Below are 26890 nucleotides of genomic sequence, written 5' to 3' on the forward strand. Positions count from 1 at the left end.
AAATACGCGCTCGAATCCCACGGACGCGGCTGCGGGATGAATTTTGTCCTCTGCTCCCTGCCTTATTTTTGTTTGTTTCAACCCGGCTATCATTTCAACTAAGATGGAAAATATAAATATTTATTTTGCGGGAAAGCTGAAGCCTTCTCCCACGGCAAGCATCGCTCCTGCCACAGCTCTTGTAGTCCTTTTCCATCCCCTGCCCGCTTCGGGGCCGTGTCTGTGCTTCGGGGATAGGTTTGGCTCTCGGGGTATGCATAAACTTGAAGCAGGGCTGCTTATTAGGGGCTCTTAGCCCTGATAATTGAGATTGAAGACCATCTCACGGTATTTTATTCTTCAGAATCTGCTTAGCTTTAACGTCATGACTTTTGTTTTGTATCTTTTCTGTTTTCCCTTGAATTTCTCATTTCCCTTGGGGAACAAAATGCGGTACCTTAAGGCAGACTCTGTGACTCCGTCCGCACCTACCTGCTGAGCATGTGGGTCCTGTGCGTCATGGGGAGGCTGATTAAGAGTGGTTTTTTAACAAGAGGGGGATATAAGGAGGGATGAAATGAGAGAAAAGTGAAAATTGGGATTGTACTGCATCCTAAAGACTTTGGGAAAAAACATCAAAGAAATATTCTGACCGTTTCTTTCGTGAAGCTCAGATCGATTCTCACCTCCCTGAAATAATGCAGTCAAATTTTTTTTTTCTTTTGGGGGGTGGGTTTTGGTTGCTTTTTTTCTGACCACCTCTGCTGCCTCCTTTGAAAAGCGTCGGTCTCATTAGAAAGTTGTATTGCTATATGAAGTATCGTAATTAAAACCAAATTTAAATGGCATTGCATCCTCTTTCCGAGACTTTTCTTTAAGTCTTGGTGTCTACTTAGAAATTACTTGTGAAAGAATAGTGGCAGGTAGTATCTACTGTTAAACCTTTTCTCTTTCTCTGCGCTTATGTCCTCATGGAGAAGCGTATGCCGTGCCGCCTGTGCTCTCCTCCTGCCCGTCTCCTCCCATCCGACCAAATCCACAAGTTGAAATTTGTTTCCCAAAGGAAGCTGCAGCGGTTTTGCCTTTTCTTCCAATCTCCCGGTTGCTCTAAAACTGTAGGAGTGAAGAAGTTTTAAGGCAGAGGCAATAACGGGTCTCTGTTGGGTGAAACCCAAAGCTTCAGGTGCTCCTCTTGGGAGGAGGTTTAAAAATGGGATTAAAATGTCAATTTAAATGTAGGTTGAGTAGAGGAAGAGTAGGAAAAAGACTGGAGATTCATGGTTCACAGGAAATCATGAAGCTGTCATCTTCATAGAAATAGCCAACAAAATACTTGCTGCATTTTGAAGTATTATTTTGATTGTTTTCCTTTTTCATTGCCCTAATGAAACGATATATTTCATTCTGTCATCCAGTATGTAAAACTCATGAAAAGCTTACACTAAAGTCATGTGAAAGCCGTTGAGAAATATTTCGGAAAGACATTTTTCTGTTTTGGGAATATTACTGGGTGTTTCAGCACCATGGAAATATTTTGTTTCGTTTTTCTTGCGAAGCGAAAACTGTCGCCGCCTTTTCCCCATGTTTTGATTTCTCTGAAAACCGTGTTTACCAAAAATAATCCGTCTCAGTGGAAATACTCCAAAGGCTCTAAACGAGAAGAAGGATTCTCCATGGCCGAGGTCTCTCTACCTGGCACGCTCCCTGCCTTTTGTGGTTCGTGGAAGTTGGTGGTATGAAGAACCCACCAGTTGTCATCTAATCATTTCTTTTTATATGTAAGAAGCTTCGCTGCCTAGAAGAGTGTCGTAATTCTGCTCCAGATCTGCTGAGACACAAAGGCACGGCTGTGCCAAGTGACGTACTTCTCTTTGACTGACTTGCGGAGAAGCAGCAGAAAGTTTTTATCTTTATTTCATCCGGACTTTTCTTCCTGCCTCAGAAATCTTGCAGTCTAAATAGGTAAGATAAAGAATGGGTAGGAGATATATTATTATGCCACTTTATGGGCAGGAAAATGAAGCATAAAAGCATTAAATTATTTATCCAAGCTCCCTCTGGAAGCCTGAGCCAGAGCCAGGATTGCCGTAACCTGTCTTTCTGGGCAGTTTCTCAAAATAAAAGGTTGAATTTCGGGCCCTGTTGAAGTCACTAGGAGTTGCTTTTTATTCCTGCAGATGCTGTCATTTCCCGTAAGTGCATAGCAGGGCCTCCAGCTGAATGCTCCTCCGTTCAGAAGGGTTTTCCTTCCAGTTTTCAGACCTCAAACCAAACGCGAGGCATGTTTGGACACCCAGAAACACATGGATTTTGTAAGAAAAGCTTGTTTTCTAAACGAATTTATCTCACTGACTGCAGGCTGTTACTTGGTTGATGGCGTTATTTTAGCCTGTGTGTTTGCATCCCGTATTTGCTTTTGGGTTTCTTATTTCCAGTAGTGATCTCTTGATAAGTTTTAACTCACGGAGAGATTTTCTCCCCAGTAGAAGCTGTGGCAGTAGACCAGCTCCTTCCTCTGTACACGGGCTCGTGGCTTTCCTGCAGAAGCATCCAGCCTCTTAAAACAAGGTCTTCTCTTATTTATTTCCATGGGACTAAGTAAGGAAAAACATCTTCTAGCTTCCCTCTGGTTTAATTCTCTCTTCTCTCACAGTTTTAATGAATGACAGAGCATCCAGTGGCACTCGGACATCCCGTGCACATTGTTTAGAAAGAAAACATTGGTGATTCCTCCCTTACAACTGATCTGAGGGTGATTGTAATGGTCATGAAGCACTGAAATCTGAGAGGTTATATGGGGAAGAGTGGCAATAATGATGAGTTCCTAGGTCTGTCACCTAGCCCTTCTCACTGAACGTGTCCTAAAGAGCAAATATGCTGTGAATGTCGTCCTGCTTTTCCTCTAACATGTTGTCATCTGCGAGAATCCAACAAAGCTACTGTGTGAGCCGTAAAAATAAAAAGCAAATTGCTGAACCGCAGTAAGGGAAAGCAAGCCAACACATTTTTACAGAAGGATCCTTCGTTGCAACGTGAGTTTTACTCCGGTAAGGAATGATACTTGTGAAATCCCAATGAAGAGAATAGAGGTTGGTTCGGGCTATGGCAGAAAAGGTCAAGATCTCCGGGACCAGAGAGAGAAAAATAAATAAATAAAACAAGTAGGACTGTGATCCCTTCAGCTCGTATTTGGGCATTCAACTTGAAGGCGGTGTTTAGGGCTCTGCTTTCTCATCCCAAGGCTGCCATGCGTAACTCTGCAGCAATTCTTAGAGCTCAAGGCTGGAGCCCTCCAGTAACTCCGAAAGAAGTTCAACGTCGTCTTCTAGACTTGAAGCCAATGGTCTTGGGGGTTACCACTTGATCCTGTACCTGCCAGAGGGCTCCTCGCAGCAGTTCAGCTGCTCTTCTCCCTGGTCTCCAGTGGGGCTTGGGTATGCACCCAAAAATTCAGGTCTAAGAGGGATATTAAGCATCTTTAGGCAGTTGCCAAGCAATTTTTGACGTAGCTGCCCACATTCCTATTTTAGGCACCGGTATCTTTCTTGGTTCTTAATAACTATTATCATCAAAATTTTAAGTGAACGACAGCAAAGAGGAAAACTGTGCAAGAGAAGTGAAGGCTCGTGAGAGCAGAAATTCGTTTCAAGGAGCAGTTGACTGTAAAAGGGATACCAGCTCCTTCTGATCCTACAACAAATCAAGCTTGCGGGGTTAGTCTTAAAGCCTACAAGTAGCCTCCAACGTAGCTGAGCCTGCTCAGCTCCCCCAGCTCTGCTGACCCCAAAAGTGAGCCACGTTGACTGAGCTTTGCTGTTGTAGGTACGCCTCTGAGTGTCATTTCTTCTGCCAGAGGATTCCAGCTCGCCCCACATGAGCGGGGTTTCAGCAGCTGGGATGGGACGCGGATTTGCAGCGCTTGTGCTCTGTAGGATGGGAGGAGGGACGGAGTTATGGACCTTCTCTGGAGGCACTCGAGGTATTGCCAAGTGCACGTGAACTCTTTGCTTTTATACGGACTCCTGAATAGGAGAAATTCCCCCAAATAACCCCAAAATTGACTGTCGGGAGAGCAGCAGCAAAATCTTTGCAAGCAGTTGTTGTAGCTTGTGTTTATGAAAAAGTCCGAGCTACTGAACTCATCTTTTGTGGGAGCAGGAGGGCATTCTCAGAGAAACAGTGGGTTTTGGAATATATTGGAGTGTTACATGGAGCTCATGGTAACAGAAAATGTGCTGTTCTTCTGCCAGTCCTGCTTGCTTTCTTCTTTTTTTCTCAGAGAAAGGGCGCTGTTAGTTGTAAAAGACCAACTTCAGAAGAAATATGATTTAATGTCTCATTTTAATGGAAAGTAAAGCAGTTCTAGAGCCTCTCTGCTACTTAGAAAAATCAGAATTTAGGAAAAGATTGAAAACCTAATGCCAATTTTCTCCAGATTACTATTTGTCGGAAGGGATCAGGAAAGATTACAAAACGCTTTGCGTGCGCTGCAAATATCGAGACCGTAAGCACGTTACAACGCCTGTCGGAAACGTGAGGTAGAATGAAAAGGGAAAGCCGGGGGAAGACAATAAAAAATACTTCAAATGTAAACATTTAAAGCTGAAATTGCGTGTGATCGAAGGCGTGCAGGTGCCGTGCCGGGCACACAATAGCCGGTGAGTTTGTTTTGCGCTGCGGCACGCGCTCTGTTGAAAGTAAAAAGATGCTATTTGGTGCTGAAGGTTTTCAGCAGTAACCTCCTGCTCGACCTTTGCATTTTGGCCGCGATTATCGCTCGTTTTTCTTGCAATTTTGCTGGAGTTCAAGCTGAAGGCGCGGATAAACTCGAGGTATTCTCTCCTCAAAACGTCGCTCGCCGCTGGGATTTGGTGCAACGGAGACACGCCGTGACTGATGTTCAGGAGGACGACTGCCGGTGCTTGTAGGAGTTTATTAAGATTTTCAGCTCTTTTGTTTTAAGAACTAATTCAAGCTGAGTGTGATGTAGTTATTGTGCGATAATTTGCATGCAGAGTGAAATTGGAGCACTTTAAGAGACAGTCTGCATAACAAAGGGTGACCTGCTATTGTTCCTTTAACAATGGCAAGGGATTGTTTGGGGTTGGCGTTTGAGGACTTCTGCGTTTGTTCACCCACCACAATCTGGTTTTAAAGCAACCTCCGTTTTGCATTTCAAGTGATCTCTATTTAGAGCTAAAACTATTGCAAACTTCTATAGTTTCAGAACTAATCAAACCGGATTAAATGAACAACAGTTTCAAGGACCACGTATTTTAGTTCTTTTATTGTCGTTATTTGGTTTATAAGTTGAGTTCGTTACGGTCCCATAATTTCTGTAAGCGTCGGGCACTGTGCACACATGGATATTATTTAAGGGCAGAGCTGGGACTACACATTAATACTGGAGGTTATGCTTCTGTTGGGCTAATTAGGGTTTGCAGATGATGGAGTAATGCTGGCTGGGGGAGGTCTCTGGTCCGGGCCCTGCTCCAGGCAGTTTTCTGGGGTTATATAGGACAAGCTATATGGTTTCTTCTGCTCAAATCCATCACATCACTCCGTGCTTCCAGGTTTTTGCGACTCGGCAGGATTAACCTCATGCCACTGCTGATCGGGGGGTACCGATGTGTTCGTGTCCAGCCAGGCCAGACCCATGGGCTCCTGTCCATGGGGCTGCTCTGGGTGTCTTCCCTCACCTGCGTGAACGTTGTCACCTTGTTCTGGTGTTACTTTTTGTGGGTTTAGCCTCCCTTTCATCTCTTACTGTCTAAGTTTTGAGGGTCATGTCGCGTGTAGGGGCTGAGAGCTGCCCGGGAGCGGAGATCTCACTCGGTCCTTTCCTTCCCATGCAGTGCAAGTGCCAGGGCCGGTGGAAAACCTGCGGGCTGTGTCCACTTCACCTACCTCCATCCTCGTGTCCTGGGACCCCCCTGCCTACGCCAACGGTCCCGTGCAAGGCTACAGGCTCTTCTGTACGGAGACAGCGACGGGAAGGGAACAGGTGAGTGGGAAGGGGGGAATCCAGCCTGGGCTGCAGAAGCTGTTTCGTGCTGGTGAAAGCCCTCTTCTATTTACTCTGAAATTTCAGCATAATGCAAAATGCCGTTTAAAGACCCGTTAGAATTCCCCCTTCACATAGTGATAAGCCATCAAGATGTTGGTAGCAGGTTGCACGTGTGATCGTTGTAGAATACATGGGTTTAGTTGCTTCTTGTAACTTCTTCCAGGTTTATTGTAGGAGGGTAAAATAATGCAAATCCAGACTAGAAATGGCACATCCTCTCACCAGACTGACAGCTGCTCGTAGTAAATGTTCCTGTTGCGGATGCATGTCTGTAACAACCTATTCTGCTAGAATTTGCCCTTTATTCCATCTTAAATAAGGATTTAGCTGCTCAAAGAGCAGCATATTGGTCCCCAAACTGCTCGCCCCTGTTCGCGTTACTCCTGGTGACCGCTTGCTGTCTGTGTGTGCTCAGAACGTGGAGGTGGAGGGGCTCTCCTACCGGCTCGAGGGGCTGAAGAAGTTCACCGAGTACACCCTGCGCTTCCTGGCCTACAACCGCTACGGCCCCGGCGTCTCCACCGAAGACGTCACCGTCACCACGCTTTCGGATGGTAAGGGGAGACGGAAAGACCCAAAGGGTGGCTGGGTTGGGGTCGTGATGCTTTTTCTCTACCCACCACATTGCGGAAGAAACGGTAAAGAAGCGATTTGGTTATTCAGCGTGCAGGACAGAAACCAGAGATTCATAACCCGCCTGCAGTGCTCTGAGCTAATGCTCATCTCCAGGGATAATTGGTTCACTTCATTATACCTATATCTAATAATGAGGATGCTGCACAGCTCTATTTTCTCTCTAACTCGAGCACGGGTGTGGATACCCTGTAGCTATTTCATTACAATGGCATTGGAGGACGCAACTGCCTGCCTTTTCCTTGCACATTATCTGGTGGGGCAGCAGATGTGGCCGTGTTTCACTCTCTGCTCGGTCACAGCGACTGCCCCATCATCCTCCCCAGGCTCCTGGGACACACAGACTTGGGGACGTACACCGAGTTGGGTTTTTTTGGAAGCACTTAGTTGTGTTGGCCAACACAGAGTTTACACCTGCCTGACTCCTGTTGAAGACACTGAGTCTGATTCCTCTACCTGGCCAGAGCAGGAATTAATATATCGGAGTTACTTCGGCCACGAAGGTGTAAAATCCTAAAAAGGACCAAAAAAAATTTTCAGTGGGGTGGGTGCGTGCAAAGCCCAGGCAGGATCTCCATCAGGCTGACTTTTCCAAATAGATTTTTTGGTGCCAGGCAGTTCTCACTGGTTTTAGGAGGAAACACAGCCCTTACGGTTAAAAGAGAATAGCTGATACTTGCTTGGGGAAGGAGGATTAAATGAAGGGGAGAAGAGAGCCAGTAAAGCAGAAGGGAGAGCAGAGGCGGGAGGGTGCCAGTGCTGCAGGAACAGTTCCCGACTGAGCCCCACAGCCGGAGGGATTTTTCTCCATGCCAACATTTCATTTAAAGATGATCCAAGAGGTGTCAACTGAGCTTTTGTAGTGAAATTTATAAACTGTTTTTGTTCCGATAACAATTCTGACAACTTATTTTTCACCCGTGCTGCTAAAGGAAGGTAGGGGAGTTCCGGTTGGCTTGTCCTAGGGTTGGATCACTAACTCAAGGTCATCTTTATGGAAAAATGGTTAGTTTTCAGCGTGATTTTTAAAATCCGGTAGGAGGTGAAGAGTAGGTTGCTGGGGTGCCCCAGGCAGAGGCCCGTCAGTCCCACCACACATTCACTGCGGTTCCTTTTTGCACAGGAGATTGATGCTAGGATAAAAAAAAAAATGAATGAAGAAAAGAGAGTGTCTGAGTTTTGTCCCTTTATATCTACCACTTTTTATCTAATTTTATTACGAATGCGGTATCTCTCCCTGGTTATCCTACCCAAACCAGCTGAAAAATTTTGTCTGAGGTTAGGAATGGCGGTTTTCTGTCTGTCTGGTGAACTCGGTTGCTTCTGAACGCTTCTCTGCAGCTGAGCAGCTGAAGAAATCAATGCGAGTTTCTGGGCAGCAGGAGCAGAAGCTGTATAAACCCTGGAGAAAAACAGCAGATGAGGGGGATATCGTGCTCTGGAGAAGCATCTGCATCTTGCATCTGTTTGACGTGGCTGCAACACGGTCCCCAGGCCATGCATGGGTTGGTGACATCCCCTGGGAGCCCCCCTCGAGGACCTATGTGGAGGGGACGAGGTGTAGGGGAAACCCTGAGCAGGTGCTATTTTAATCTGCCTTACTCCAGGCTCTTATCTTCAGAGGGATCCATCCACGAGCCCCCAGCTCGTTTGGCCCCGTTATTTTATATTTGACACCTCTGCACTATTTTTTTCAAGTGCTGCTTCTGTCTACCCGGTTAATTCAGTTTCCCCTGCTAATACGGGCTGGATCTTGGCAGAATAAATTACTTCACACTTATAATTATAAAAACAAAAGGAAAACAAGTGAAAAATGAATATTTTGCATAATGTATGCAGATTTAATTCACGCCGTGAAGTGTAGAAGTGCGGCCCTGTACTCCACTTTGGTTTTAAATGTCATCATAAGTGAGAAAGGGAAAAGATTGTTATTCATGAGTCTGGAAATTATCCTCCGCAAGTGTTTCAAACGCTTCACCTGTCTGCGAACAAAAATCACTGCTAAAGAGGAGGCTCTTCCTGGGCTCTTTCTCTACCAATAACTCATCCTCAATATCTAGATGACATTTGAAACCTGGAGTATCCCAGGGTAATTGCAATTAAGCAAGAATCTGTTAATTCTAGTTTTGTTTTAAAGCCTTTCCCACAAACCAAACCCCCCTCCAAGGAGTAAATCTGCAGAACGGGGAAATGAAGTGTTTGGAGCAGGTATAAAAGAAGAGAAAATGCCTCCAGGATTTCTTTTCATCCTTCTTGTTGTGGCAGTCTCAGCATCTCATTGTACGGAAGGAGAGGAGGGAATGGAGAGCACAAGTCCAAACCTTCCTGCAATCCCTTCTTTTATGGTTCAAAAAAAAAAAAAAAAGACCTTTCCCAGGGTTAAGGCCCCTTCTGCCAGAGGAAGACCAATAAAACAGCAAGAAAAAACTCGTGCACAGCTGTCAACCTACAGAGAGGAGAGGCAAAGCCATTAATCCATAGTGGTTTATTGGTGAGCGATAAAGAGAGGAGAAAGCCTGCAGTTCCCCCTATCCACATCAGTTTCTTGGACAGGATTTGGTTGTGCTCCCCAGTCCCTGGTAGAGAAGTCTTTGGGGTTGGTCTGCTTCCTTTCATCTTGTAAAAGGAACAGAATCGTTTTTAAGCCTGCCTTCCTCTTGGGAATGCGAGTGTGCTTGCACAGGTTATTTTTTCGATCCCAGTCCTTTGCTGTACAGTGTATGATACGGTCTGTAGCTTCACCCAAAAAAAAAAAAAAGGCGGCTGTACTGTTAGATCCTGCAGGTCTGTACGCAGACATTTACTCTGAAGCTCTGGGATGTAATCTATAATCTGAGAAAAAAACCCCGATCAAAGGAACTGAGCGTGGCAACCCCGCTGCAGGAGCTACGGACCCCGGACAGGATTTGCCAGATCAAGGAGTAGACTGGATCTTCAGTGCTGAGTTTTCTGTTTAAAATACAGCTCCGGTAATGTTTGGCCGAGCCGCGTGCCATCTCAGAAACGCTCTGAGCTAGCGTGCTCGTGAATTTATCAAAACGCATTTAATCCCGGCAATTGGCAGCCGGTCTTATTTCATGCTTCCCGACTACTTGGTTTAAACATAATTTATAGCCCAGGCTTCCTGGAGAGGTTCTGGATGGATGCCCCAAGCCCATCGTGTTCAGGAGGCTTTTGGACAACGCCTTCCTCGATGCTTTTGGCTGGCCCGAAAGTGGTCAGCCCAGGGACTCGACGATCTTTGAAGGTCTCTTCCAAGTGAACCATTTTTATTATTATTATTATTTCACCAGTTAGAAGTACCGAAACTCATTGCCTTGCCGTATGAACGTCCGTCCCATCTGTAAGTCATCAGCAGTGAGGCTCGTCTCACCCAGCTTTAGACACCAAGCAAGCAGCAAGGCTCCGTCGGTGTATTTGAGGCTCCCTCCACCCCCGAGTCGCCCCGTGCCAAGGCGAAGGGGCTGAAATTATCCCCGGATGCCTCCGTCTCTGCACGTCGCGTATCGCACAGCGAACACAAGATGAAATGAGTTCTGCTCTAATTTCTAACGGCATCATCAAGCTGGGAATAATAAACAAAACTTTTACCAGGTGCATCCGATTGCTTTATTTGATCAAGATGGGAAGGCGGAGGAAATAATTGTAATCTCTCAGGCGCGTGGTTTGCCAGGGGAATTGGCTGATTGTTGTGCAAGCCCAGACATTAAATCGGGGTCTCCGATTTGGTAATGCAGAAAACTCCTCGACTGAGCGGAGAACAAGGAATGAAGACGCCCAGCATTGCCGTGGAAGGGCTTGAGTTCGATTCTGGGTCAGGTCTGGATTTATTTCTCTTATTGATCGAAGATCTGGCAGGAAAGATAAAGCGCGCGTCAATTATGTACGCGTGCAACAGAATTGGGAAATATGACAAGTGTTTGCCAAAGAGAAATAATCAGAAAAATGAAGACAAACAAATAACAAGAAAGGAAAAATGAAGATAAGTTTGTCTGGTAGGAGAATAACGCGTAGCAGCCATAAAACACAAAAGTCAGTAACGAAGAGGAAAGGCGGCTCGGACGCCCTTTGCTGCTGCCATCGCAGCTGCTCACTTTGCTGTACCATTGCCCCCAGACAATGAGTTTTCAGGCTATTGTAATTCAAACGCATCTTTTTTTTTTTATTTTTTATGCTCCACGGAGCCTTCATAAATACAATGGTACCGGAGTGGGACTTTGTTGGCAGCAGGACCTTCCTGGTTAGCTGTTGTTGCTTCTCCTCTTCTGTATTGAAGATATTATTTTATTAGCCTCGGCAAATGACTTAGCACTGGCTGTCTCAAATCCTTGCTGCAGGATTAATCCCGTGCACTGAGGATGCTTTGAGGTGCTGCACTTTGGGGATTTGGTTATCGAAAGTAGCCGTGACCAGACAGAAACAGCACCAGGGCTGGCTGCCGGCGCTGGTTTGAACCATCTGGGAAAGGATCTTTTATAGGGCCGGCTGCCGTCCTCCCTGTACAGGGGGTGGTTCTTATTCTAGCGCCTGTTACGTTACCTAGAGGATCATAGCTGGCAAGGTCAGAGGGGATTTTACACCATGAGTGTAAAGGGCTGGGCTGGAGCTGGTCCGTATAGGTGCACAGAGAAAGTGTAGACGATGGTCCCTGTTGTGTCCTCCTCTGTATAATACATTGGCTTTCACCCATTCATTCTCTCCTCAGTCCCATACGCTTTGGCCAGAGTGCGTTACAAAAAGAGTCACGTCTACATTTTGCTTGGTGATAAAGGTGCCACTCTCCTCCTTTTTTCACTCAACTCTGAAGAAGGTGAAAAGTATGTCGCATTTCTACGTGGATTCCAGCTCATGGGTCTTTATCTATTTAATTGTTCCCTACAACCAGAAGTCTTTCTTCTATTCAGGTAGCTATAGAGAATAAACCAAACACTTCTTAACTCCGTTTAAATAAACAAAATTAATTCGCTCGATCTCTAAGATGCTTCAGGTCCGACATCATTGGTGTAGATCTTTGCTGAACCAATTTAAACGTGGGCAGCTGAAACAATAATTTTGCCCGAGTGCTCTTGTTAACGTCACATAAAAATGGTTTAAACAGCACAGCTTACAGCACAGCTTTGGCGTGATGTATTCATAACTGTACACTGAAAAATCATTTTCTCTCATTTCCCCTAATGCATCAGGCTGCCAGCTCTTCTTAAATTGGGTATTTACCATGATCCTCTTTCAGTTCCTTTTTCCAAATTCAGGGCCAACTTAGGCAGGCATTATTTCTCTAGAAGGAAAATAAAGCTTTAGGTGCGTGTCAGGGAGCTGATGCATCACAACTAAGAACATATTTGTAAAGCTGTTGGCTCCTCAGCAGTTGAATTAATATTGGCCATCTGCTGGAGGAACGAATATACGTTTGAACCGGTTTTGTACAAGCAGATTGGAAGGAGATATATACAGAGTGGAAAACAGGAAGAAATTCGTCAGGAAATACTTGGTTGCGGGTGACCCGAATGGCTGTTTTGTCACATTTGAGCCTTAATGTAAAACACTGCTTTTTAAGTAATATCTGGAGGCAAAATGCCCTTTTTCCCCTCCTAGCATCCTTGTAAAAGCAAGGTAGTGGTGAGAGGAGCGCCCGGTCTGCCTGCGTGTGATGCGTCCTCAAAATGCACTTACCTTGATGGATAAATACCAGAAAAAATTGTGCCCTGTCCCTATCCATTTTGGACCGAGCTGGTAACAAAGAAATGAATTCAAGTAGTCGGTGTCACTGCAGGGAACCCGCTGACTGGCTGTTTAAAGGGTTTGCTAATAGGTCTATCACGAACGAGAAGGAATGAGCAGATGCAGTTGGTTTTTTCTCTCCCTAGGGGACCTCTGAAGTGCCACCTGGATTGTCTGCACGCTTGTGAGCAGATTATAAACCACATGTAAAAACCTCACTCCTTCCTGCCCGACGGGAGAAATATTGGGTGTAGCTTGTTGGGACTCGGACCTTGACGGCACCGTGTCCCACTTCTCTCTGTTTCTCTTCCCTTGCAGTGCCCAGTGCGATGCCCCAGAACGTCTCCTTGGAAGTGGTCAACTCCAGGGTAAGTCTGCCCGTGCTCAGCATCTCGTGGCCGGGGATCCTGCGTGCAGCTTTCCCTGCTTTCGGTAGCCTCTGCATCTCCACCATCTGCACCTCATCCCTCCTCTGCAGCTGAATTTGATTTTGGGAGGCGTTACACTTTTCCTTTCCACAGGCCCAAACGCCACCAACGCCCAGAAACGTCTTAATTAGGAAAAAAATCCCTCCGACAGCATCAGTCCAGCAGAGGTGGGTGGGAATTGATGAATGAGATTAGCCTGGTGTGCTGTCGATGCCAAGAATCAAGGAGGGATTTGCTCCTCCGTGGCTTTTCGGGTCTTATTCTGGTGCATCTCTATTGCGGCTATGTTACCGAGTGCCATTACAGAATGTGGTTCTCCGGGTGTAAGTGTGTCTACCGAAAGGTTTTCTGTTCCCCTTGGGGAATCCCTCCTTGGGATTGCCGTTGCAACTTTTCCTGTGTCACTGTAAAATGCAAAAAAGTGATGGTGGCCATACCTGAAAGGATCAAAATAATGTTTTTGAGATCTTAAGGAGTTCTGCGAGGATTTGTTTTTGTTTTCTTGCATGCTTACCCGTTTGCATTGACTCACACAAAAGTGTCTCGGGTGAAATCTCATTAGAAGAAAAACTCAGTGCTTTTTTTTTTTAAAAGACATTTCTGTACCATATTTCAGCATTGGCATGGGGAGACAGAAACAAAGGCAAGAAAAAACTTGTATATTACTAACTGAAAATCAGTGAATCGCAGCAAAACCGTGAAAAAAAACATGTATTCTGATTTCTTGGAGGTTCATATGAGAAAAAGATAAAAGGCAATGAGGTGCTGTGGTATTTTCCTATGCAAAATGGAACTGTGTGTGAATAATAATGTGAATAATTTTATAAAAAGAGTTTTGTCTAACGTATAAATAGGATTCAAAAAGTGAATTTTGACCCTGCTGCAAAGCCACGACACCTCCGAGCATCCCTGCCGTGCAGGTCCAACACGAATTCTCCTGTCCTGTAACAAGTTTACCAATGCTGTAGGTTTTCCCTGTGTGGGGACACCAAGTGGCTCGTTCTCAGCCCAGCTCCTTTCTTCTCCATGTCCGAATTCAACCCTGTGAGACTTTATGGCATTTAAGGGAAGTGAGGAGAAGCATCAAAAATGTATTTATGGGCTACTCAGGTGGACAGACCACATATTCCCATGCACATGGGAAATGGAAAGCCTCATTTCCTTTCAAGTTCTCATTAAAATAAGCCCTGAAGCACCCCAAAAATGTTTTAAAGAGAAGCAGTGATTTTTCAGAGAGGCTTCAGCAACAGGAGTGCCACTTAAACTTAGGTGAGAACAGCAGAAGCTGTTCCCTGATTGCAGATTAACGTCTGTAATAAACATAACAGTGGCATGATTAAATAGAAAAATCTCTGGGAATAATGAGAAGCGGAGCTGGTCCTGAGGGAAAGGAGGGGTCGGGAAGAAATATCTTACTGATAGGGTTATACGTACCACGTGCAGGTGGGTCTGTTGTCGTCTTGCTTGTTCCAACGAGCACATCTCAATTTTCTTCTGAAGCGTTCATTTGTTTCATTTCAACGCCGTAATTCCCTTCGTAGAAAAATCCGTACCGTTTCCATGTCGCTGATGGAGTGGGCTAATATTCTTTCGTAATATAATATTGTACATAATAGGTGTTAATTGCGCTTCGTGCTTGATGAGTGCTACTTCTGAATGCGTTCGGAGAGATGGGTGAGATTGCTCCTTTTTATTTACTCCTCACATTTACCGGCACTGCATAAGCTCTTGTTTTGGAGCTCATCTCAATGGTTTTCGCTGGCTCATTAGGACGTTGGAAAGCTCAAACATCAGAACGTGAAAGAAAAGTGCAAATTCCCACCCGTCGTGTCTTATCACGATGTCCCCTCGGACGTGATCCTCACCACTTCCATTTGCACAGCTGCCCAGAAGCAGGAGCCCAAAGCTCACTAAATAGGATAAACTGCAATTTAAGGAACATTTATAGGATCTCCGATCTGTCGGGACTACTGAGTACCTGTCAGGCTGATCTTTCTCTTCCCTGCTTGTTTTCATAACATCAAACCTATATTCTGGATCTTTATTTATTTATTTTAAAGTTCCCTCTACTGCAGTTACTTTTAAATTCGTCTTACATGCAGTGCCCAAAGGGCGTTGTCGTCTTGGCGCATCTTGTTCCAAACCTTTGTGTTTACTCTTTCCTTCCTTACTCTCAAGTTAAAATGTCACCGAGCAGTTGGTCCTGGTTAGTGACCTTTTGGGATGATCGCTTCCATTTAAAGCACTTAGAACAAAAATAGAAAATAAGGCACGCGTTACGACGCTGCATGGGATGGGGCATGGATGCTCCTACCCTAGGATGTATTAATGGGTTATTTGCATTTATAGGTTGCGTTATTTTGTACAGGTGGGGTAAAAGAGTCTGCCGTGAGCCTCTGCTCCAAAATTCGTCCTCTGCCCAGGAGGACATCTGTGGCTTTCCAAAGCACCCCTTATTAATGGAGAGTATCGTTTTCAAAAGCTCGCAGGCTGGCACCTGCGTAAAAAGGTGTTTTAGGGTTGTATCGTGGATCTTTACTGGAAAGAAAAAGCGATGTGGAATTGTTCTGCGCTCTCCCAGACCGCGTCCTGCAGGTAGTGAAGATGTAGGGAAGTGCCAACACCCACGTACCGCAGCAAATCTCGGTAAGATGGGACTAGAGTTTAAATATCAACATTTAGGCAACTAGGAACAGCAAACATAGCAGAAATGAGCTAAACTCACTAAATCTCAGGGAATAAGAAGGTTTTTTTCAAGCAGAACCATCTTCAAAGACCGTGCCCCGAAATGCTATTGCCCTTTTTTTTTTTTATGTGACTCCTAACGAGGCAAAGAACTGTACGCAGTTTCTCACCTTTGTAAAAGGTTGTAGTAACCCAGACTATTGCACTTCTGCAGTCTTTGTCTTGCCCGTGTTCTTGTTTTTCTTCTCTTGGCAGCACTTGCTGAGAATTAATTCAATTAAACGCTTAAAAAGCACGGGCTGATGGAATCAAAACAAATAACCAACCGTCATGGTTTGCTAACTGGGTTTGAGCCGCGCACTGAAGAGACCCAAGACTTGCTTTGGCAGTTTGCAGAATTGTTTAAATTTTTATCTCCGGTTTAATAAGATTTCTGTCTTGCTGCTATTTTTCTTTGGTGCTGGCAGATCTATTAATTTAATAACGTAACGGAGACGGCCAGGCAAATGGAAGATGCTTGATGTGAATTACTAGTATCGTGATTATTGCTTAATATTGATGGTGCCCTGGGACTGGAGACCTCAGTCAGATCAGAACTGATAACGGTGAGGACCGGGACAGAAATACAGTTCTCTGCCTAAAAGAGATTTCACTGTAAATCGCAACGCAGACGTGGCTGAGACAATTAAGAGGACAGTTTGATCTGAGAAACTGGCAAAAGGCATGGGGGCTCATAATCCCCGCTGGCTGGTTATTAGAAATAACCACTGCCGGCCTCTTGGTAGTAAGCGACCAAGGGTTATTTCAGGAAGAATTTGTCTTTCAAAGCTTTCTACATAATTCTGGATTTTCTTTTCCTATGAATTAATTATGTGCAGTGTCCAGTTTAGCAAAAGAGAGAGCAGCGATGGGAGGGATATGGACATAGGTGTGCATATACGTCTGTTGCCATTAAATTCTGTGCGTGAACCTAATTCAACATGAAAGCTGAAAATGCCCTTTTTTGCCCTCTCTTTTTACTAACATGTGTCTTGTTTCTAACAAGAGACTCATTTCTAGTTTATTTCATCTGAGAATGGCCTTCTTTGCTAAGGAAAAGGATGCGTCCAATGCTTACTAGAGTTTTGTCAAAGAAATACCTGCACCTACAGCTTCTCCTTCTAGAAGAAACGTTGAGCACATTGTTCAAAAACAATGGGACAATTACCAAACCTTCGTCAGCAGAGGTCAGAAAGGGGACCGTTTTCACAGCAGGCGTCTGGAAAACAAAAAAGTACAAGACTTGCAGTTCCAAGCTAAGCTAATTGCCAAACTTTCTGTCTTCTAAAAGAAAACCTTTCCGTAAAAAACTTGTTAAAAGAGAACAAGTGTGATCCCAAAGCACTGCTTGAAGTCGGTATTTTGCACCGTGTTTCATTTCGGTGACAAAGTGGACCCATGGAGCAGCGGTGTCGGGAGAGTGGAGGTGAGGACATCACCTGCTTACGCACACAAAAGGTGCCCAGAAAGTCACCTTTAAAACACTATTTTATATAAAACTTCTGTCAGTTATCCCGTAGAAGAGGCTCTGTATGGAAATCCGGACTGAAGATTAGGAGGACGCTAACAAATCTCTTTTTTCTATCATTTCATGGCTGTGCGTCTTTGTCTCTATAAATAAAAAGTTCATTGTCATTATGCCCTGTAATGTTTGCTAACCAACATCTATAGCATTTATGAGATTTTTGGAAGTGCTGTAAATAAACTGCGGGAAGAAGATTCTTCATTGTCTTCATCACCGGCTCACGGTAGGAAAATAGAGGCTTTTGTTTCAAATTTAACAAAGGAGAACTTGGCTTAAGTGAGTGATAACCATGGGTTGTACCCTTGAATACCACATTTGCAGCTCTTTCCTATTATCCTTAGCTCGTTACAGTGAATAATTGTATTGTTTAACATTCACCGAGCAAAACTCTTCCTTTCTTTTTGCCTCATGTGGTCAATTATTCCTAGCAAAATCTTTGTAATACGCAACATCTTGAACTCTCTGCAGCTATGCCAAGCATATCTTGCTGTCAAAAGGGGTAGGCTGGCGGGTGGCAGGACCTCTACCCCGAACAAATCATTTAATTTCACACTGCCTAAGCACCGCACAACTGTGGCTTCCGGAGGTGCTGCATATTCATGGCAACTTGGACCCGCTCAGGGCTTCGGGGTGTTATCGAAGTTGGACAAAAATGGGGAACGTTGCCTGATTTTAGAGTAAGGTTAGCTGTGGGTTTGTGGAGGGCTGCTCCAGGGGCTGTGGCACTCGAGCCCGATGGCTGGGCTGGCTTCGTGGCTGAGCCTGATGTTGTAATGAGCCCAGACAAGGGCACGATGCGGTCAGCATCCCATCAGCTAGCCCCATTTTTAATTGTGTTCAAACACGTTAACGTTTTGCAATGGAGAACAGCGCCTAAGGTGCTGAGTGCCACTAAATGTCCTAATAGATGGGTCCTTCTGAGCTAGCTGTACTTTTTCTATCACGTTGATTTTTTTTATGCTGTTTTTCCATCCTTTTTCTAAGTTATTTTATGCAAAGGACTTAAGCAATTGAAGCTGGGCATCTGCCTGCTCTATAGGTGCTCACGTATGGGATGCTTTACGTTAACCTGGGACCTAAGGAAAAAAAAACTCACATCGGAAGTTTTCCATCGCCTACACAGAGGTCTGCCGCTCAGCTGGAATCTTAAATGATGTTTAAGGGTCTCCAAATTAACGTCATCACCAAACTGTCAGCTCTTTAGCAATCTGTGAAACGCTTTCATCATTTTTACGGTAGGATGTTACAAGTTCCTCTCCTCCTCGCTCCAATTTTGATCCCCAAATTGCTTTCTGCTGCTGCTGCGGAGGATGCAGACTGGAAGACACTTGCCTTGGGATGCTCCGTGACACGCCGGAGCCAGATGCTGCCACTGGAAAAATATATATATATTTTTTTCATTCCTTAGCATCTGGGTCTGAAGGCTGCTTTGCGCTGCAGACAAGCGGCGCACAGCCACGGAGATCAACCATTCTGTCAGGCTGCATTTAGCTCAGCTGCTTAAAATTGCTCTGCTGCCAAACGTACATTAAAATGTGCTATAAATGCATCCAAAGCTTCGCAGGAATTGTTGCTGAGCTGTACATCATCCCGGTGCAGCGCCGCGGGCTCCCTGAAGGATGAGGATGGATTGGGCCCTTTATGACGAAGCAATATCAGGAAAGGATGTTTCTTTTAAGGCTGGACAGACTGTTTCAAGTAGGTGCCATATATCCTGGTTAGAGCCTTTCATCATCGTATGTCAGACATTTAGCTGGCACGGGAGGCGTTTTTCTCCCAAATGAGCGTTGTGTATAATTATCCATTTTCTCGCCAACGAAGCTTAAATCTACCTAAGAAAGCAGCAGGGTGTGCGGGGTGCTGGCAAGGGGATGTTGCTGTCTGCCATCCCCCTGCGATGCTGAGCATCCTTCCCGGGTATCGACTCGCTGAGAGCACTGCTACCAAAATTCGAACAAAATCGCTAATTGAGGCACTTCTGTGTGCCGAAACTGTCCTTCTGGTGGTGGTTTTGGGGGAAAATCAAGGTGATAGAGCTAAGATAGACCGTCAAACAAACTACATCTTCGTTGCCATCCACCAAACCTCTCCTTCCAGCAGCAGGGATGATGGCTGAATCGATGAGCATAAAAAAAATCAGGAGAAGCTTTCCTCTGCTACTCCAGCGCGCTGCCTGGTGACGTTTCTGTACGGCAAGGATGAAGAACCAGCAGGGTGGTTAAGCTGGGTTTTAAAACGATATTTGCCAAGTGTGAAAAACGTGGTAATTTATGTAATTAGCTAATGTTTATAAAGCACCGTGGAGGCTGAAACTCTTCAGATATATGTAAATGTTATGGCAGGAGGGAAAGATGAGCTGCGTATACTGGAAAGTGAGATTGGAGGCAAGATAAAATTGTTTTTTCTTGCAAGATGAAGCAACGCAGGGTGAAGTAGCATTGTTTTTGAAAATACGATGAACGTTCAGAGTATTTATCCAAGTTGAGAAAGTAAATATGAACGACGTCTAGGAGCATCTCATGTCGGAATCGATATTGAGTGGTTTAAAAGAACCAAAGGTAAAATCAAAATGACTGTCGCCACTGTTTAGTGAAGTGTCCTCTAGAAACAATGCTAGTAACCTTTAAAGATATTACTTAAGGAGAAGACCACAGAGAAAGAGATCTTTAACCTTTAAATGTATTACTTATTAGGGAAGGATAGAAACAAGCGTTGAGCTTAACCTTTAAGAGGGGAAAAGTTTCTGATGGCTCGTAGATCGATACCTTCTCTTTCTCAACATTAATTATCCGCATTTCTGAGACCAAAACTGTTTGTGGGTCATTCTCTCCGTAAATATCCCTTGAACTAATGAAGCTGGAAGACGTGTCATTATCAGGGAAACACTGTAATTGTGCATGTCAAGATACTTGCGTGGCACAAGTTCCAAGAGCTTTTTCCAGCTATTTATCTTGAGTACCGTGAGAACTTGAGAGCATCGTCCGCGTCCGATCCCTCGCTGCTGAGCGCATAGAAACCCTCAAAGGTTACGGTGGCAAACCTGGGCAGGTTCATTATGTTATGGGATTTGATTAAACCTTGTTCGAGGTGATGAATGTTCCGGCCACCTTTTCATTTAGGATAAATTTAGCGATACTATTAAGCCACTTAATGCAGCAGGCGACACGCCGAGCGGGAGCTCTGGGCAGTTCTCTCTTAATGATAAAGACTCGGCGCCTGCCGAACGGTGCAGCATGCGAGGCTTACCCAGAGACCAATAAACCAAATTAACGAGCTATGACACTGATTAGTAGAGCTCTATGTTCCCGGTTATCTCGGAGAGAAGCCATAAAGAGCCGGGGAAGGAGAAAGGCAAGGTTGCGGGCGGCCGCAGGGAGCCGATACCAGCTGCTGCCGTGCCCCAGTGCGATGGGACCTAAGGGGAAGGAGCCGAAATCTTTGTAAGCTCCTGTCCCCGTGCAAGAGAACATCAACTCTGCCTGGCTTTGGAAAGAAAGATCCCAGGTTAAAGTACCAATCTCCTTTCTAATGTGAGCAACATTTGCACCATTATTGTGGCAATGCTTTGCACTTCTGCACGTGCAACTTTTGAACCTTTTAGCTCTGCTCCGGGATGAGGTTGGTTTCGTACAGTCCACCTAAAGTGCATGATAACTTGATACTGCATTTTATCTTTTTATGTTTAATAATATGGATCCATCTATGGGTTAGATGTACTTAAGAATCATGGCATGAAGAAGCCACTAAATATTAAAAAAAAAAAGAAAAGAACAGTCTTCACTTCTAAACTATGAGCAAAAAATAAGTTGCAGGATATTAAAAAAACAAAATTCAGTGATTTTGCTGAATCATGAACGTTTCATTTGATTTTTTTTTTTTTTTTTTTTAAACTTTTGCACAGTCTGGTAAAGGACTGGAGAGGTAAAGGACTCTCAGTGCTCCATGCAGTTGTGCCTAATGTTAATGCAGGTTGAAAAACCTGCCCGTGGCATATGACGTGCACAGAGCAATGGATTCAGTCAAAGTAGATTTTTTTTTTCTTGAGATGTATACAGCAGTATTTTTTGATTATGAGCCTTCCTTTGGGTGAGTGAATGAACGATGGTTTTCTTCCAAATCCCTCCCATTTCTCTTCGTGCAAAGCCCCACGTTGACTCATTGGGCTGGAAAGAAGAAACAGAAAAAGAAGGTTGCTCCAAAAAACACTGTGATGATGACGAGGGTGAGCCAGAGATCGAGGGGCTGGTTCACACTCACGTGCTTTCCCAGGCACTAAAAAAAAAAGCCTGCTCTTCGCTTGTTCTAATATTTGCTTTTTCCCTTAAGAGATCCTTATCCTTTAGCAATTAGGCAGCGAGGCTGACAAAATAATTTATAATCATACCAACCAAAGCAGCACAAATCTGTTCCTAAATATATTTCCCCTTAATTTGATGTGTTGGGGTAAACAGTCGATTCATTTGTAAACACGTTCCTTGAAAATTGCTGGCGTCGCGTTAGTCCTGATAAGCACAGCATTGTTTTTTAATTTCAGAGGAGACATTTCAACGTGGCAGAGCTCCTTGCCTGCCCAGCAAAAAATTGAAAACTAACAGAAAGAGGGGATGCTTTGGGTTGAGAACTGGCAGGTCTGCGTTTTAATCCCCGCCGGTTTAGGAGCGAAGGTTTTAATTCTGTGGGTTTGCTCCAGCTGTCTGTGGCAGTGCCCTACGTTCTGTTCCCAAAATTCGTAGCTTGCTGAAGTCCTGTTTCATTTCGAAGTTACATAAGCGTCTTCAAAATATGTTTGTCACTTTTCTGATCGCCGTTACGATTCGGCCTCGAATTCGGGATTTAAGTGCCTTCCAGAATTGCACGTTGGAGCCAGCAAGTGCAATTATTTCCAAGTTTCTTCTATATTCCTCCTGTTCACGGAGAATGAGATGGTGTGAAGTGCTCGTTCTGTCCAGGAGCACAATGATATTTATGTTGTTTATGTTATTTCTATTATTTACTGTGCCCTGATGGGAGCCAGCTGCACAGGGTATGCGGTGCCGAAGCCCCAGACCATGGGCATTGCTGGGCAGAAACCAGATTATCCAAATGGTCACCGTCCAAAAGCTTCCACTCTTGTTCGGTAAGAAGCAGACGTAATCCTAGGTGACCTGTAGGTTGAATTTCTATAAACCTTTTTAGCGTGTATCAGGGAATCCCGGAGTAACGTTTTGTTCACATTTCTTGAATGAGCCGGAGGAAACAACCAAGTTCCTTGTCTGCGAGCAGACAGGAAGACAAATTACTCCCTGTAAATAATTCACTCATCTCCAATTCTGCCTCGCTCTGTTTTAATTTTGCAGTGCTGCCAGATTTCATTGCACATGGCTTTCCGTGGTTTTCTTTGTTATTTAGTCCTCTGCGCTCTAATGCCTCTTCTGGAACTGTTGTGACTGGGGAACATCTTGCAATTAGAAAAAAAAAAGGACGGAAAAAAAAAAAAGAACTGCAGGGTTGTAAAAGGGAGTAGCACTGCTGAAGACACAAATAATGCTGAGAAGACGAACACGGGCAAGTCCAAGTGGGAGAAACACACCGGAGCAGGTGAGGAGCAGCATCCAGTGCTCTGCGAACTCGCTGACAGCAAAGTAAGGATGCCTTGGGTATGGGGTGTGAAGGTCTGTGCTGCAGGATTTGTGCTACAGCGTCGGGAGATGGTCAGCGTGATCCCAGAGCATCCCAGATCCTGGGGGAGCAGGACGAGGAGCAGCATCGGGAGCGGGGCTGTGACCTGTTTTGAGAGCAAAGACAGGTTAACGAAAGCTGTAAGGTTAATGTACCTAAATGAAAAGGCATTCAACCTCCATGCAGATGCTCTCAGATGTAAAGCTGTGGTTTCGGTGAAGCGTGAGCCTCCTTGAAACTCCAGCAACTGAGGGCCAGTTCATCGCCGAAGGAGGGCATCCATGTGAGAGCTCAGCGGTCCTTCATTTCCGGATGGTAACTTCCCACTTTTGAAATAATTCCTTTTACTTTCCTCTGTCCTCAACCCATCGGTAAGCAGCCTGGGGTTGCTGAAGTGGTCTCCCTTTTCATAAATCTTCATCCTCGAGGAGCTGGAATGGGGGAATGACATTTTTTATGACGCTGTTCAGACCACGAAGGAGGACCAAGCTCGCTCCTCAGCTCCGTGCCTCCTCTCATCCCCTACCAGCTGCCAGGCCATAACAGTCCATAGCGATGTCAGTACGCTGGTGTTTTAGTATTATTTGCATGTCGGACGGTCCCCGAGCGCTGCTGCCTGTCCTCAGCATCTCATCCTGCAGCCACCAGCCCCCTCCCAGCTGCCAGGAGCCGCGCAGCTCTTTAGCACAGCCTGGTCCCGTCCCACGGCACCGACGTTATTCCCTGCTCAGCCAAACGCCACTTCAACAATCAGTTTTTGGGAGCAAATAAACGTAGCGAGGCAGGTTTGTGCGAGAAATAACTATAATCTTTTAAATCATTATTCACAGGACGCATCTAAGGACTCGTGAGTTGTTTCGGTTTGATCGTGCCATCTAGCAGCCGACCTCTGATGAACTCCCATAAAAAGGCCAGGTTTCCCCTCTGGAAGGTGGCACCCCAAAGCAGCGGAGCTTAATCTTCCCCACTCGCGTGGAAGAAGGGGATAACGTCATCCCTTCCACGGGAGCGCTGTGAAAATAAACCGGTAAATGAACGTATGAATTCATTTCATCAGCGTTTGCAAGTTGCTTATGCTGTGGAAAGCCCAGGAGGAAAGCTCGGGAGCTCTGTCTCCTGATCGGGGCTGAAAAGAAGCGGTCGAAATTTCTCACTGACTTTTTTGGAGCCTTTTAGCCCGAGGCGGTCGTCTTCCCCAGTCCCACCGGGAATTCAGTCCCCCAAGTTTCACTGCTTCAGCATCCTCTGTTGCTCCTCCAATGACTCCAGCATCAAACAGGTTTCTTTTAACCGAAAACCTCGCGCGTTTTGCTTGCTCTCTCTTTCGTTACCTGCTATTTAAACGTAACTGCTCCCCCCAATATCCCGCAACAAACTTCACACCATCTCCTGCATATTCATAAGTTTATTTGCAGCACGGATGTTCTGCAGCTCCGCTTAAGTGTTCATTATATCCAGCATCCCTATTGAGGTTTTCAGAAGTTTCCAGCTGTTTAAAAACCTCGTCGGAGCTGCTGCGTGCCACAGTCGAGTGCAGAGCCTAAATATGCTTGTAAAAAAAAATAAAGAGTCCAAACATCATTGTGCTGGAGCACCAACATCCCATTTCCCGTTTGTTATTTGCCATAAAAAGGAATGGAAACGAAACCAGAGGGAAAGCATAGCGAAAAAGGGAGCTTGCCAGAGCAGCTGCTGTGCTCTATGCAGAAAAAATGTTATTTTCTACGTTATTGGCCTGGGCTATCTCTCTGGACGTGCCAGGTAGAGATTAACGCTGCCTGAAAGTGGATAGGCATGCCACGCCTTCTGTTCCTGTTTATTTTTGGGGTGGTTTTCACGTCTTCTGTTCCTGTTTATTTTTAAGGGTGGGTTTGCTGCAGTGAAGGCAGGCTGGAGGCAGCAGGGGGAAGCTGTGGGTTGCAGCCCGGGCTGGGGATATCCCTCAGACCCTTGCTGTGACGGATGCTGCCAGGCGGCTGTCCTGCCAGCCCTCTTCTGAGCTTAATAAGATTTTAGAATTAGCTGCGAATCGGGATTAATTGCGGGAAGCCGATCCCGTGGACACCCCGAGAGCATTTGCTTACAGACAGAAGAGAATTAAGTTGGCTCGGTCAAATGCAGGGGCCTCTAATCCTAAGACCAGTTAGAAGCTTATGAATAAGTCGTGTTCCTAAAGTCCTGGAAGTCCTTTAGGACAAGGAGAGACTTTCTTTGGCTGCACCGAGCACCGCTTGCCCCCGCGGAGCAATGCAACCGCTGGTGCTCTTTGCAGCATTTCACAGGGTCTTTTTGGAAAAAACCTTACGTGGCTCTTCCTCAGAATTACAGAGACATATTTATATATATATACCTATTTATACATGATTTATATATATATATTTAATTATAAATTGTTTAAAAAACACCAAAAACCTGCTGGGTTGGTGTGCTTTCCTCCCCCTGGTGCCCTTTTCCCACAGCACCTTCTTGTCCCTCCCGGCGTTTTCTCATTTCCTATTTATTTTGAAAGATGTTATCTAAGGCTCTCATTGAATTTATTGCTAATTACATTTTGAGAAAGTAAAACTGTGTTAACGTAACCAAATTCGATGAAGTCTGACAGGCATGTTGCTTCTGAGAAGCCCTGATTTAATCACCCCAGCCAGCAATTTGCCCGGCGCGCAGTCGGTTAGCTGGTATTATTCGCTAGAGAATACCCTTGAAAAAGAAAACACTCATTAATTTCTTTTGCCTGAGCTCGATAGTTTATGGTTTCGCATCTAAACTCGAAGTCGGGATGGTTTGAGTGACTGGCAGTTCAAAAATGCTTGAGATAAGAAAAAACTGGTACGGAAATAGAGGCGGAAAATCGTATTTAATTTTAGGGAGGTTCCGTGCCAAATATAATTTTGCACATTCCCCTGCTCCCCAGACCTCTGAAGGTCTTTCAGCCACTCACATAGGGAAATAAGAGCATACGGAAGGAGTTCAGCCTAGGCGATGTGTCCGGTCACATAACCAGCTGCCGAGCATTTGTTGCAAACACCTATTTCATTAGGGCAAGGATCTTTTCCTCCGCCGATACACGACAAAATGAGCCACGAGAAATTTTGGAAGGGCTTGTAAAAGTTTACCGAGTCGGGATCCAGCTGTAGCCTGCCATAAACCCAGAAGTCATTCATTCCGGGACACACTTGGTTCAAGACGGGAGATAATTTGGGTGTCTGTCTGCCTTCGATTTCCGACGGCTTGTAACGAGCCATGAGATTTTTGCAGCATCGGCAGAGTTTTTTTAATTGGGTTTTATTTTTATTGCATTATTTAGTATACAAAAGAATAAGACGGCAAATGCTTGTGCTTCCCTCATTTTCTTTAGCATTTCTTACCATCATATTTTAATTGCTTTTTATGCAGAGGGATACGTTGGCAATATGTTCTTTTACCATCTGCAGCTATACTGGCCCGGTGCCATTTGTGAACGAAAATTTCCCTTCTCCAGCTTGGCAGCGGGGTGTACAGATTTACGCGATTTTTGACATTTTCCGTGATTTTTTTTTTGATTTTTTTTTTATCGCTGTTAAGAAGAATGCATGCAAATGAGAAAAAAAAAAAAAAAGAAAAAAAATCAGGAGTGTTCCTCCAGGGATGGACACATATCCATGGATCGGGGTTTCCATCTCTCAGTGCTCGGGGTCACAGAAGGTACAAAAAGGTACGTTTTCATCGGTGTGAAAACTGTAGTTTCAGTGCACGGGGTTACACAGCCCTCTGGCTGGTGGCTGCGTCCGCCAGCAGTGGGCAGGTTGTGAAAAACGGGTCTTCTGCCTTCACAGAGAGTTGTCCCTCTCTGCTTTATACCTTGATTTTTCGTTTATGAGCCAAGCAAGTTAAGGAGTGTTTGATATTCAGCAACATCTGAGTGCGTTGCGTAAAAGAAATACACAAACGCGTCCTGTTCTGTAACAATTTAGAGTAGAAAAGCAAAAAGGCAGTCGGAAACAAACACAAGAAGCGAGTCAAAAGCCGGTGCAAAAATGGAAAGATTGGAGATTGATGCAGGGCAGCCCTCGTATCTGGAAAAAAGCTGTTCCAAAGCAGGGACAGCATGCAGCAGCCTGCTTTGTGTCACACCTCCCATGGTTTTCCCTAGGATTTCCCATTCCTTGGGGCTCTTGTGGC

At 45.1% G+C, this 26890-nt stretch overlaps 1 protein-coding gene across 5 annotated transcripts in view; it reads left to right on the forward strand.

The window, feature by feature from the left end:
• Positions 1-26890, forward strand: part of DCC (DCC netrin 1 receptor) — a 374240-nt gene that overhangs the window by 245501 nt on the left and 101849 nt on the right. For all 5 annotated transcript variants that reach the window (XM_080571841.1, XM_080571842.1, XM_080571843.1 and 2 more), the window contains 3 exons: positions 5835-5983; positions 6462-6600; positions 12716-12765. In XM_080571841.1, the coding sequence (XP_080427967.1) occupies positions 5835-5983; positions 6462-6600; positions 12716-12765 (338 nt within the window). The remainder of the gene's footprint in view (positions 1-5834; positions 5984-6461; positions 6601-12715; positions 12766-26890) is intronic.

Source organism: Anser brachyrhynchus (genome assembly GCF_964034855.1).
Source record: "Anser brachyrhynchus genome assembly, chromosome: W".
Lineage (NCBI taxonomy): Eukaryota > Metazoa > Chordata > Aves > Anseriformes > Anatidae > Anser > Anser brachyrhynchus.